This window comes from Mercenaria mercenaria, chromosome 19 (genome assembly GCF_021730395.1).
Source record: "Mercenaria mercenaria strain notata chromosome 19, MADL_Memer_1, whole genome shotgun sequence".
Lineage (NCBI taxonomy): Eukaryota > Metazoa > Mollusca > Bivalvia > Venerida > Veneridae > Mercenaria > Mercenaria mercenaria.
The window spans coordinates 36,446,699-36,460,430 of NC_069379.1; the positions used below are offsets into that span (position 1 = coordinate 36,446,699).

At 35.0% G+C, this 13,732-nt stretch overlaps 1 protein-coding gene across 1 annotated transcript; it reads left to right on the top strand.

Annotated features, from left to right (window-relative positions):
* The first annotated feature begins 697 nt into the window (after positions 1-697).
* Positions 698-8,776, top strand: LOC123541785 (protein NATD1-like). Its single transcript, XM_045327384.2, has 3 exons — positions 698-995; positions 4,870-4,997; positions 8,604-8,776. The coding sequence occupies exons 1-3, from the start codon at positions 824-826 to the stop codon at positions 8,721-8,723; spliced, it is 420 nt and encodes a 139-aa protein (XP_045183319.1). The 5' UTR covers positions 698-823; the 3' UTR covers positions 8,724-8,776.
* The last annotated feature ends 4,956 nt before the right edge of the window (positions 8,777-13,732 follow it).

A 13,732-nucleotide genomic window follows, 5' to 3' on the forward strand; every position in this document is an offset into this window, starting at 1 on the left:
TAAGTAAAAACATTGTTCTGCTATATATCATTTCAATTCTAAATATGTCTTTTATGTGAACAAGCGATGAAATAGGGAAGCATATATGGCGCTAAATATATAGAATCTAGTAGGTTGACGTGGCCTTTGTTTTAACAGTGTTAAAATACAGGTAATAACACATCCTTTGGTATAACTCGGGCGTGCTTAGATACCTAATGCCTTACTTTTGACACCTAATAATCTACACAATGTGTGTGAAGTAAGTTTAATACCATTTCGTTCTAAAAAACATGACTGTCGTGTTTTAGTGGAAATGTGTACAGATTTTTCATATTAGAATAAAAAAAATGACCTTTCATGCGTCATAACTCTGTTTCAAATCATATTGATGAAATGCACCACAATAGTTCAAACTGGAACCAACTGTTTAAGTTTCATTGAAATCTGGCAAGGGTTTTCACGACAAACATGGACAAGATAAATGCGGACAGACAGACATTATGGTCATAGCAATAACACAGATTTATGTGGAGAAGTTTGCAGTTTCTTGTGGAGGAAAGTACCGGAAGGCATTAAACTCAAATCAACAAACACACAAAAAGGCATGAAATGGGGAGAGACAATATTTTAGCCTGCTTTAGTGGTTTTCAACCTTAAACACTGGCGAATATTTAGTTATCTGCAACCTTCACTAAAATGTTTTATACAATTGCTTATTTTTACAACGCCATCCTAATTTTTGAACTTTGGAAAAAATGGCAACCCTAAAAATATTTTTGAACTAATCAGCCTACTGACAACAAGTAAACTTGAAATATTGTGTAACTTATTTATATCCCACATGTCCGCTCATGTCTTCAAGTATTTGCCGACGCTTGCACGAACTACAGCGGTGAAAGTACATTTTCGAGTCCTCCCTTCACAGTGCAGAATGACCACTTCAAGTTTTGAACCAGGCAAACTGAAAGTAGTTCATGACACAGAAGGACAGGAATTTTACATAAAGCTTCAGGGTAAGTTTCGTTTTGTATGCCACTGAAGTTCCATCTCGGTAAGTAGAATAAGTTCAATGAATTTTATGCCACAGTGTCGATACTCAGGATGACTTACTTTATGATCTGATATTTTGTAACGGGCACCGCCTTCCTAAGCCGGGGTTTAGGGGACAAGATCAGTTGGTAAGAGAAATACGAGTACGGGGTTCGAATCCGACTCGGGAATAAAGTTCAGACCTTAAAGTAAATCAACAATTCAAAAGTAGATATCACATTTAATATTCAACCTGTGTCTTATCCCAACTAATATACAATGTACATATTAACAATGTATAAATCCTACATGTTAACGTTAGCAAGTGAGGGAACTCGACGCTTGTGCAGCGAGAGAAAGAACCCTCTAGAACAATCATCGTTTACACATTTTATGCACATTTTACCGCGTAAAAAGATCTAACAATTGTTTCATTGGTCGCAGCAATAGTATCTAAGCAACGCAGTACAAAACAAAACTTCGTAAGTTTCCGTAATTGCAACTGAACAATCATGCACAAGATGACATACACGTGATAATGATTGGCTATTAGCGGTGCGCGTTCCAATCAAATGCCTCGTATCATCAGACGACATTTACTAGAAGTCAAATAATAGAACATTAGCCGGTGTAATATAAAATATGTATGTCATCCGTGCAGGTCATTTACTCAGTTGAAGTCTAAAAGATAAAGGTTTGTACCGGGCCTGTTACAATTTCATATTTGCCGTCTACTTCTACCGGCTAACGGCCTCTGTCAATAAGTTGACTATTCTGCTGTGTTTAGGGTGTGTGCGAAAGATAAAAGTCCAAAAGTTAAAAACACTTCATTAATTCTTGTGCTTTACAAATTTACAATGTCTTAATTTAAAAACAGACAGCGTTTTGATGTTCACACTGTTAAATGAGCCTTGAAGGCCTCAAGACTCGGTGCTGAAATGGTGCTATTGGGTAAGGTGTTCCATTCCCTGATGGTGCGTGGGTTGAAGGACTCTTTCCTAATGTTGGTCCGACAGGTTGGAATCTCCAGATTGTTGTTGTTTCTTGACTATCTTTGATTTAACAATAATTTATCAGTGGTGTCAATGTATACATGTCCATTTACCAGCTTATACATCATATTTAATCTGCCATTTTTAGCTCATCTGATTTTTTGAAAAAAAATGATGAGTTATTGTCATCACTTGAGCGGTTGTCAGCGTCGGCGTTGCCTGGTTAAGTTTTATGTTTAGGTCAGCTTTTCTCCTAAACTATCAAAGCTATTGCTTTGAAACTTGGAATACTTGTTCACCATCATAAGCTGACCCTGTATAGCAAGAAACATAACTCCATCTTGCTTTTTGCAAGATTTATGGCCCCTTTTGTACTTAGAAAATATCAGATTTCTTGGTTAAGTTTTATGTTTAGGTCAACTTTTCTCCCAAACTATCAAAGCTATTGCTTTGAAACTTGGAATACTTGTTCACCATCATAAGCAGACCCTGTACATCAAGAAACATAACTCCATTTAGCTTTTTGCAAGATTTATTGCCCCTTTTGGACTTAGAAAATCAGTTTTCTTGGTTAAGTTTTATGTTTAGGTCAGCTTTTATCCTAAACTATCAAAGCTATTGCTTTAAAACTTGCAACACTTGTTCACCATCATAAGTTGACCCTGTACAGCAAGAAACATAACTCTGTCCTGCTTTTTGCAAGATTTATGGCCCCTTTTGGACTTAGAAAATATCAGATTTCTTGGTTAAGTTTTATGTTTAGGTCAACTTTTTCTCTTAAACTATCAAAGCTATTGCTTTGAAACTTGCAACACTTCTTCACCATCATAAGCTGACCCTGTACAGCAAGCAGCGTAACTCCATCCTGCTTTTTGCAATAATTATTGGACTTAGAAAATCATTTTCTTGGTTGAGCATTATGTTTAAGTCAACTTTTCTCATAAACTATCAAAGCTATTGCTTTAAAACTTGCAACAGTTTTTCACCATCATAAGTGGACAATGAACATCAAGAAACATAACTCTATCCTGCTTTTTGCAAGAATGATGGCCCTTTTTAGACTTAGAAAATCATGGGTAGGACAATATTTCTATTACACAAAAAAAATCAGATGAGCGTCAGCACCCGCAAGGCGGTGCTCTTGTTCTACGTTCTAGTGATTTCCAGTAAAGTAAAGATTTTCAGTCATTTCTGAGACTGATGCAGTGTAATGGCATCCCTGACGGGACAGTGACAGTCAAAAGTTATCACGCTATCTAGTCAAAATAATTCGACGTTCAGATTGTTTTCTATTTGTGACGGGCAATCTAAACATCAAAACTTTGAAGGACCAAAATAATGGAAGATAAATCACAGTACACAGTCATGCAAAGTTATATTGGTTTTATCGCTTGTAGAGCTGTCATCGATAGAAACGATATTGATGTATCAGCGATATTTTTTTGTCGATTGATTATCGATTCCCATTTTCAAAAATCGATATTTTACAGAGAGAAAAACTATCCAAATAAACACTCAGACCCTAAAAAACAACTTAATTTCACAAAGTTGTAAATTTGGATGAATGCAAAAAAGGAGTGAAGGCAAAATAAAAATGAAAGATGTTATTAATTTTTATTTATTTATTTTATTTCATAAATACAAATACAACACAATCAAACAGAAATATGAAAAGTAGGCAGTAAAACTAAAAAAAAACATTTACAGGAAGGTATATAGTATGCATATGAACAAACGGGTCGTTAATCTAACTTAAAAATCGATCATATATCGCTGTATCGTCGATATTTGTCTTCTGATATATCGGTATTGTCGATATGCCTAAGACCCAATCAATGACAGCCCTAATCGCTTGCGCATATTGGCGTGTAGTCTACTGTAAACACGGTAAACATTAATCGTGTACAGTACATACATTGGTTTAAATCGCCAGAAAATTCGCAATTTTGGATATTATTTACTGTTGGGTTAACCCTTTAATGACATGGTTATAGAGTGTCTGCCTATTGATCATAAGGCCGGGGTTCAAGCCCAGATAAGGACCTTAGTATTTTCTCCCCTAGGACTTAAAAAGTATGTAATGGTTTGAGAATATTGGAGAACCTTTCAATCGGTAGAGTTTGGAGCAGCTAGTAATCTGAGTACCTTGTCTAGCATGTCTGGTTGTACATTTTCCTCACCCTGTGACATTTATGCCTCTAGACATAGGTAGTTTGTACTAAAACATAGCAGAATAACACAATGTCATAACCAATGCCTCCTCAACCATGATAGATGGATAATCCACAACCAGTCATGTTTCAGACATGGAGTGATGATATCATTCCTAGTTTTGACATAATCCTAAGATGAATTAGGCGTAAAAAAAAAATTGTTTGTTTCCGGTATCCCGACCTACCCTAAATTTTTGGCCCGACCCTAAATGTTTTTATGGCCTTGGAGAACATTTTTTCCAACTTTTTAACAAAAAGTTGCAAAACTGCATTTTTTATGCTTTAAACATGGACAGTGATGTTATAAATCAACTTACTTATGCTCTAGAGGCATAACCCCGCTATTTGTATTCATTTTTTGACACAAAAATAATTTCCGAAAAGTCTCCCTTAATAAAAAAAAATTCAAAAAAAAGTTTTTCCGACCTACCTACCCTAATTTTTTTGAGCATGTTACCGGAAACAAAGAATTTTTTTTTTAGGCCTTAAGGAACATGGGACAACTTTCGATAAATTTTAATACAGACACAATGCCTGCAAAAGTCTGGGTATAATTACCTTTCTTTGATTTTGTACTGCCAGGACAAGTAAGACGTATCTTATAAGCTATCAAGCAATTTGCACATTTTTTCACTTTCATTTTTATTTCCCAGGTGGCAGAGATGAAGACAGTAAAGCAGTATTACAGTACAGCTATATCAAGCCAGACTATGTTGACCTTGAACATACAGTGGTACCGTCTCAATTCAGAGGACATGGAGTAGCAAAAATATTAGCTGAGGTATAAAAGGACATAACAAAGAGATAATTGCTTAGATATAGTTCTTGAGATAATATAAGGTGGTATTGTTTAGGTGTAATAGGAGATAACTTAAGGTGATATTGCTTAGGTATAATAGGCGGTAACTTAAAGTGATATTGTTTAGGTATAATAGGAGATAACTTAAGGTGATATTGTTTAGGTATAATAGGAGATAACTTATGGTGATATTGCTGAGGTATAATAGGAGATAAGTCAGATAACCTAAGGTGATATTGCTTAGGTTTAATAGGATACATAAATCATAATAAAGTGATATTGTTTAGGTGTAATAGGAGAAGGTGATATTGCTGAGGTATAATAGGAGATAACTTAAAGTGGTATTCCTGAGGTATAATTGGAGATAACTTAAGGTAATACTGCTGAGGTTAATAGGAGATAATTTCTGTTGAGGTAAATAGAAGATAATTTAAGGTGATATTGCTTAGGTATATTAGGAGATAACTTAAAGTGATATTGCTTTGGTATAAGAGGAGATAACTTAAGGTTAATATTGCTGAGGTTAATAGGAGATAACTTAAGGAATAAGGCAACTTACAGTGATATTGCTTAGGTAAACAAGTTTTTTTTATGCCCCGGAAGGTTGGAATATTAAAATCGCACTGTCTGTGCGTGTGTGCATCTGGTAAACTCTTGTCCGGGCTGTAAGTCTTCCATCCATAAAGGGATTTTGAAATAACTTGGCATAAATGTTTACCATAATGAGACGACATGTCAAGTCAAGACCCAGACTCCTAGCTTCAAGGTCAAGGTCACACTTAGAGGTCAAAGGTTAACATGGTCTGTTTCCTGTCCGGCCCATAACTCTGCCATCCATGAAGGGATTTTTAAACAACTTGGCATAAATGTTAACCATAATGAGACGATGTGTCGTGTTCAAGACCCAGATCCCTAGCTCCAAGGTCAAAGGTCACACTTATAAGTCAAAGGTTAACAGGGTATGTTCAGTGTCCAGTTCATAGCTCTGCCATTCATTAAGGGATTTTGAAATTACTTGGCATAAATGTTCCCCATAATTATTCCCCATTATTCCGCTATATTCCCAATGCCAAAAAGTATGTATTTTTCCCCAAAATGAGTGCAAAAAAAATCATCAAGATTGCACAAACATCGACCAAATTATGGACAATTTTGTAATGGCAGTATGTTAAAGAGCTTGTACAAGGTGAAAAAAATGTATGAGAAAGTGCTTAAACACATCCTTACTATAACCTATGGGACAAATATTTCACAGTTCGGAACATTTGCGCATCAAAATTCCTTTGTTTTGGTGTAGGCTATGTTCCCAAAACAGCAAAAAAACAAACCCTGGTATAAGAGGAAATAACTTAAGGTAATATTGCCAAGGTGTAATAGGAGGTAAGTTAAGACGATATTGCCAAGGTATGTTAGGAGATAACAAGTTGATATTGCCGAGGTATAATAGGAGATAACTTTTAATAAGGCAATATTGCCAAGGTTTTATAGGAGATAACTTAAGGCGATATTGCCAAGGTATGATAGGAGATAACTTTATGCGATATTGCCAAGGTATGATATGAGATAACTTAAGGTGATATTGCCAAGGTATGATAGGAGATAACTTAACGCGATATTGCCAAGGTATGACAGGAGATAACTTAAGGTGATATTGCCAAGGTATGATAGGAGATAACTTAACGCGATATTGCCAAGGTATGATAGGAGATAACTTAACGTGATATTGCCAAGGAATAATAGGAGATAACTTGATGTGATATTGCCAGGGTATGATAGGAGATAACTTAACGCGATATTGCCAAGGTATGATAGGAGATAACTTGACGCGATATTACCAAGGTATAATAGGAGATAACTCAGGCCCGTGTGCAGGATTTGTTTGATGGGGGGGCCCAACTTGGGGTGGGTTCGGGAGGGGTATCCCCTCCGGATCGTGAAAATTTTTTAATATGGCACATGAATAGATGCATTTTCCTGCTACCTGAAACACCTTTAAGGATGCATGAATGTTTATATATTTAAGGAAAAGTCTACTTTTTAATCATTTCATCAAGCCTTTTCTTGTATGTTTGATTGTACAGTCACAGTGTATGGACTTATTTTTCTGTATGATACCCAGTTGAAAAAAATGTTGAAGTTTTAAGATGATTATTCAGTAGACTAGCTCCTAGACTATGATGATTTTATTCACATTTTTATGATTTCATGTAGTGAACTGAGCCAGTCTATATACTATGTCCGATATTACAATTTTAACATCAGTCCTCTAAGAAAATCTCTAGAATAGACTGGCTTTTGTCTCTATGAACATAAAAAAGAAAAAAAATCATAGAAATATCGTTATTATCAGTCTAGTGGCTAGTCTAATTATTAAGGGTATCCTATTTGCAAAATGGCCAAATGTTTTTAGAAAACAAACGAAGTATTATGACAATTACTATTTACATCACAGATTTCAAATGACAAGGAACTCTTAACTGTACCAAAGATCTATAAAAATAAATAGATGTGTATTTTATACATATTAAATGATATTTTTATGTATAAAACCCCTCATAAGTAACGAGTTTTAGATGTGTTTTGTAAGATTTACTGAGAAACTACTTTTAAAACTTTGAGAGTTTTTAAGTAAGGTTATTGGACCCAAAAGAGTAAAATTGATACAGTAGTTTCAAATTCATAATTGTTGTAAAATAAAAAGATTGGATAAATATCTATCAATTTAATAAATGGGGAATGTGCCTTAATGTAAAAACAAAATACAACCATCATAATGTTTCAATTTTCGGATTCATTTTATGATTTACTTTACAAAACCAATAAACTACCCAATCAAGTACCGATCAAGCTATCAATGAAGCATGCACAGATAAACTTTTACCTGTGACATGCCTGGGGCTAATTTCCACTACTGGACACAGTTTTATGGCTCTTTAGCCTGTGTATTGCTGTTGTGCTGGTGTATAAATTTGTTAATTGAGGGGCCCATAGTAATAAAAATCGTAACTAGCCAGCCAGCTGGGGGGCCCGGGCCCCCTGGCCCCCCACCTGGACACGTGCCTGTACCTTGATGTGATATTGCCGAGGTAAAAGAGAAGATAACTTAGAGGGATATTGCTGAGGTATAAGAGGAGATAATTTAAAGGGCTATTGCTGAGGTAAAGTAGGAAATGAAGGGCTACTGCTGTTGTATATCAGGAGATGTCTTAATGTACTGATTATTTTTAGTGTTTCTTTCTTTTGGTGCACCTGGATTATACTAGTACTTGTTTCATAGAGAACATCTCAATCAAAAAGTACTTTTCAAGTACAAAAACATACTTTTTCGCTTTTTAAAGGGGTAGGTTTCTCAATACCATACCTTGAAACGTTAGTTCTAACAACTTTTATCAACTATAAAGACATGAAATTTAACAATTTTATATGCAACAACTACAAAATGAATTCCTGTTAGTTTCTGTTCAACTGTTTAGCATTTCTTTTTGGAATTGAACTGTAAGTATACTTTTGCAAAACTGTTTACTTTTCAGCTGTATTACTATTATATGTCTCTAAAGCATGCACATATTTCTTTACTTTCTATTCCAGACAGCATTTGATCACTTTGTTGAAAAAGGAGCTCTGATTCGACCTACCTGCACATACCTACAGAAATTCTACAATGATAATCCACATCCTAGATATACAGAAAAAGTGAAATGGGACTAGTCAGTTTTGTAATAGGTTGTTAATGTTTAGATTAAAAAGAAATATTGTAATAATGGTGTTTTCTCTTTCTTTTGACGCACCTCAATCAAAATTAAAGTACTTTTCAAGTACAAAAACACATTTTTTCGCTTTTTAAAGGGGTAGGTTTCTCAATACCATACCTTGAAACCTTAGTTCCAACAACTTTTATCAACTATTTCCAAAAAGGGAGGAGAAAATGCACTTTGTGTAAACTGTGATAGAATACTGTCTTTAATGTCCTATACTGGTGCATACTTGGTCAGTAAGTGATCATTCTGTATTTTCCTTCAAATGACCTCATTTTCTGTTTCTTTTTAGCTTACATAAGCACGTGCTTGTGGTAAGCTTTTAGGATTGTTGACGTCTGTCTGAACTTCTCCTAAACCACCAAGCAATTTCAACCAAACTGCACGAGAAAGTTCCATGGTTGGTCCCTTGTGGATTTTTTTTCGTTGGATGTAGAATTCTGGTTGCCATGACAACCAAAAGGAAAAACATTTTCATAAACTGCAGCCCCGATTTAGAAATAATTTCATAGAAATGTTCCTTGGGTGACATCTGCCAAATTCCTTCAAAGCATTCTGTTTTGCTAAAAACATAGCCACCAGGAGGTTGGGCTAGTTTTCCCTATATGGAAAACTGTGAAAGTCTTCTACTTGCCAATTTCTAAATAATTTCTCGGTATTCTTCCTTAACTGACCCTCTACCAAAGTCCTTCAACTCATTCTGTTTCCTTAAGATACATGGCCGCGGGATTAGTATTCCCTGATAGCATATGGCTATATTGAAAACTCTGAAAATCTCTAAAACTGCTGGGCCGATTCAAAGTGATTTCACAGCAGTGTTCTTTAAGTGATCTACCAAATTTCTTTAAGTCATTGTATTTCATGAAAAAGAAGGGCCATGTGTTAGCAAGGTTTTTGTACGATTTAACCTGGTGACCAAGTTTTTGACCCCAGGCACCCTACTTTTCAACTTTACATAAATTTCATAGAGATAGATATACTGACGAAGATTTATGATGATGAAGTAGAAAATGGAGTCCCTAGAATAGAAACAAGGTTTTTCTATGATTTGACCTAGTGATCCAGTTTAAGACCTCGGATAATCCAATTTTTAAACTGTACCCAAAATTTTATAGAGACAGATATCTGAGAAAGTTGTATGAAGATAAGGTAAGATAGAAAATGTGGCCTCTAAAGTGTTAACATTTTTTTTCAATAAATTGACCTAGGGACCTAGTTTAAGGCCTCCGGTAGCCCAGTTTTGTATTTGACCTATATTTCGTGGAGACAATCAGTCTGACAATTTTAAAGACGAGGAAGTTATATAAGATAAACATTCTGACAAATATTTATGATGATAAAGTAGAAAATGGGGTCTGTAAGAGTGTAAAGGTTTTATACTACGATTTGACCTAGGCTGACCTAGTTTACGATCACAGGTAACCCAGTTTCAAACATTACCTAGATTTCATAGAAACAAACATTCTGACACAGTTTTGCGAAGATGGAGTAGAAAATGTGGCTTCTATGTGTTCCTATTAATTGACCTAATGGTCAAATTTTTGACACCAGATGACCGTCACATGTATCTCATGTTTTCTCTGTAGTCGGTGATCATTCAAAAATTTAAATCACTTTTCTTAGGCTTTAGAGTCCTCTAACTTGGACTAGAAACGACTATGGTCTAGACGTGCCGTACGCGCGTGCGTCAACCTACGACATCCAACCTTAAGAACGGGTGTACCTCATTACATTTTACAAAGTTATGGGTTCTGTTCAGTTCAAAATACTCATGTGTAGATCAGAAACCATGTGTAAAATTCCCTATGACCTATAGCAAAAGCCGGGGGCCTCTGTGACTGAGTGGTTAAGGTCGCTGACTTCAAATCGCTTGCCCTTCACCGATATGGGTTCGAACCTCACTCAGGGCGTTGAATTCTTTGTGAGGAAGCCATCCAGCTGGCTTACAGAAGGTCGATGGTTCTGCCCAGGTGCACGCTCGTGATGCACGTACGGGCACCTGGGGTCTTCCTCCACCATCAAAGCTGGAAAGTCGCCGTATGACCTACAATTGTGTTGGTGCGGCGTTAAACCCAACAAAAACAAAACAAATACGATAACTCAAACGATAACATGTTTGATAATTATGATTTTTCTTCATTAAAACGTTTCAATACAGAAACTATTTTTGTATAACATTAGTAGTTACATTACAGTATGCACTTAACTTCTATCATTGATAGCTGATGCATGAGAACCATAACAATCAAACGATAATATAAACATGATGTCGTTTAAATTATCGTGCGGGAGTACTAATAAACTTTGATAATGTGGCAGTTGACCTCAATACAATCGACAGTGTTTATTTTCCAATACATGTAAATCCAGTATTTGCTTTATAAGAGCTGAAATAAGACTTTCTCGAAACACATCGCAATTAGTCTTAATAGTCATAGATCGGTTGTTTATGATATAAAAGGGTGTTTTCAATGCAAAATAATAGTGAAATTTGAAAAATTTTAAATTTTGACCATTTTTTGAGAAGATGCGCCTATTCAGCAGCGATTTCTGGGATTAAAAAGCCAGTATTTTGTCTCCAGAATGTCAGAAAATGCACAAAATGCATCCTTTTGGGTCTTATTCATGACGGAATGAATGATATTTCAGAATCCAAGTGAAAAATAATGCAAACGAGTGAAACTTTTACCAAAATATACAATAAAAGGGCCATAGGGCCAAAATTTAGCCCAGTAAATTGGTAGGGGGTGGCTTCTATTAAATGTCTATATTTCTCTAAAATCTCGAAATTTCACAATGAAACTTGGCAATATGTTTGGTATTACATCTTTCTGGAAAATAGAAATGAAAATTGTGTGATATTTGAAAAGAAACATTTCTTATAAGAGCTGAAATAAGACTTTCTCGAAACACATCGCAATTAGTCTTAATAGTCATAGATCGGTTGTTTATGATATAAAAGGGTGTTTTCAATGCAAAATAATAGTGAAATTTGAAAAATTTTGAATTTTGACCATTTTTTGAGAAGATGCGCCTATTCAGCAGCGATTTCTGGGATTAAAAAGCCAGTATTTTGTCTCCAGAATGTCAGAAAATGCACAAAATGCATCCTTTTGGGTCTTATTCATGACGGAATGAATGATATTTCAGAATCCAAGTGAAAAATAATGCAAACGAGTGAAACTTTTACCAAAATATACAATAAAAGGGCCACAGGGCCAAAATTTAGCCCAGTAAATTGGTAGGGGGTGGCTTCTATTAAATGTCTATATTTCTCTAAAGTCTCGAAATTTCACAATGAAACTTGGCAATATGTTTGGTATTACATCTTTCTTGAAAATAGAAATGAAAATTGTGTGATATTTGAAAAGAAACATTTCTTATAAGAGCTGAAATAAGACTTTCTCGAAACACATCGCAATTAGTCTTAATAGTCATAGATCGGTTGTTTATGATATAAAAGGGTGTTTTCAATGCAAAATAATAGTGAAATTTGAAAAAATTTGAATTTTGACCATTTTTTGAGAAGATGCGCCTATTCAGCAGCGATTTCTGGGATTAAAAAGCCAGTATTTTGTCTCCAGAATGTCAGAAAATGCACAAAATGCATCCTTTTGGGTCTTATTCATGACGGAATGAATGATATTTCAGAATCCAAGTGAAAAATAATGCAAACGAGTGAAACTTTTACCAAAATATACAATAAAAGGGCCATAGGGCCAAAATTTAGCCCAGTAAATTGGTAGGGGGTGGCTTCTATTAAATGTCTATATTTCTCTAAAATCTCGAAATTTCACAATGAAACTTGGCAATATGTTTGGTATTACATCTTTCTTGAAAATAGAAATGAAAATTGTGTGATATTTGAAAAGAAACATTTCTTATAGGAATAAGGTCAGTAATTCGGTCGAAAATGTGCTTCCGTGGTGTAGTCGAAAGAAGTCCATAATAAATAGATCCTAATTTCCCCATTTTTTGCGCAAATTCGTGTAGAACGAGTGCTTTAATCACCGTTTCTCACTACTAAAAGACATTCTGCATGAAATGAGACGGTTTTCATGTTCATACACCCCACATGGCAGGTTTTGCAGATCGAAACCGGAAGTAGGTGTTTATTGCGCGGACGAGAGTAAATATGCGCCATTTTTAGGGTAGCAGACCACAACTGACTGGCATTTCACTAGGAACTACATAACCCCCTATTTTCTTTTCATTTTTTCTTTAATTTGTGATAGAACTTTCATGCAAAATAGGTGTAGGAAAAAGTGATGTTCTCTAAAGATACGTAAAGACGATATGAAGTTGTCGTTTTTTATATGAAACAAAGAAGGATTTGAATTACTGACCTTTAACCTTTATGATGAATCTATGACGGATTATCTTTGAAAATCGCTGGACTTATTGGACTCAACTGCCACATTATCAAAGCTTATTAGTAGTAGTATATAAAAACATCAATAGGAAGAGCACGTTCCAAGAACGTATTACCTCCTTAACTCAAAAGTTTTATGCTTTACAGATACGCACACACAAAAGTACATGCAAAAGTAAAATACTCATATGAATAATAATAGGAAGAGCACGTTCCAAGAACGTATTACCTCCTTAACTCAAAAGTTTTATGCTTTACAGATACGCACACACAAAAATACATGCAAAAGTAAAATACTCATATGAATAAATACAGTTGAACACAACCTTAGAACCGCCAATGACAACGTATATACTTCTTTTTTATGCAGTTAACTGGAATAATGCGAGAAATCAAATCGCTGACATATATGCATCCATATACGCCAACATTTTAAATCTAAAATTTAGATATAAACTTTAAAATGTAACATTTGCGCAGGTTTTAATAACAGTTTGCGAAAATATTATTTCAACAGATTCTGCTTTCATCCGTTTAAGTTTCAACAACAAAAATAAGATTTGGAAAGGACAAAGGACAAATGGAATATT

Bases quoted from the DNA above. Each gene is read 5' to 3' on its own strand.
- LOC123541785 (XM_045327384.2), top strand. From the start codon at position 824: ATGTCCGCTCATGTCTTCAAGTATTTGCCGACGCTTGCACGAACTACA. The intron at 996-4,869 runs GTAAGTTTCGTT...TTTATTTCCCAG, and splicing joins ATTTTACATAAAGCTTCAGG to GTGGCAGAGATGAAGACAGT. The intron at 4,998-8,603 runs GTATAAAAGGAC...TTTCTATTCCAG, and splicing joins TAGCAAAAATATTAGCTGAG to ACAGCATTTGATCACTTTGT.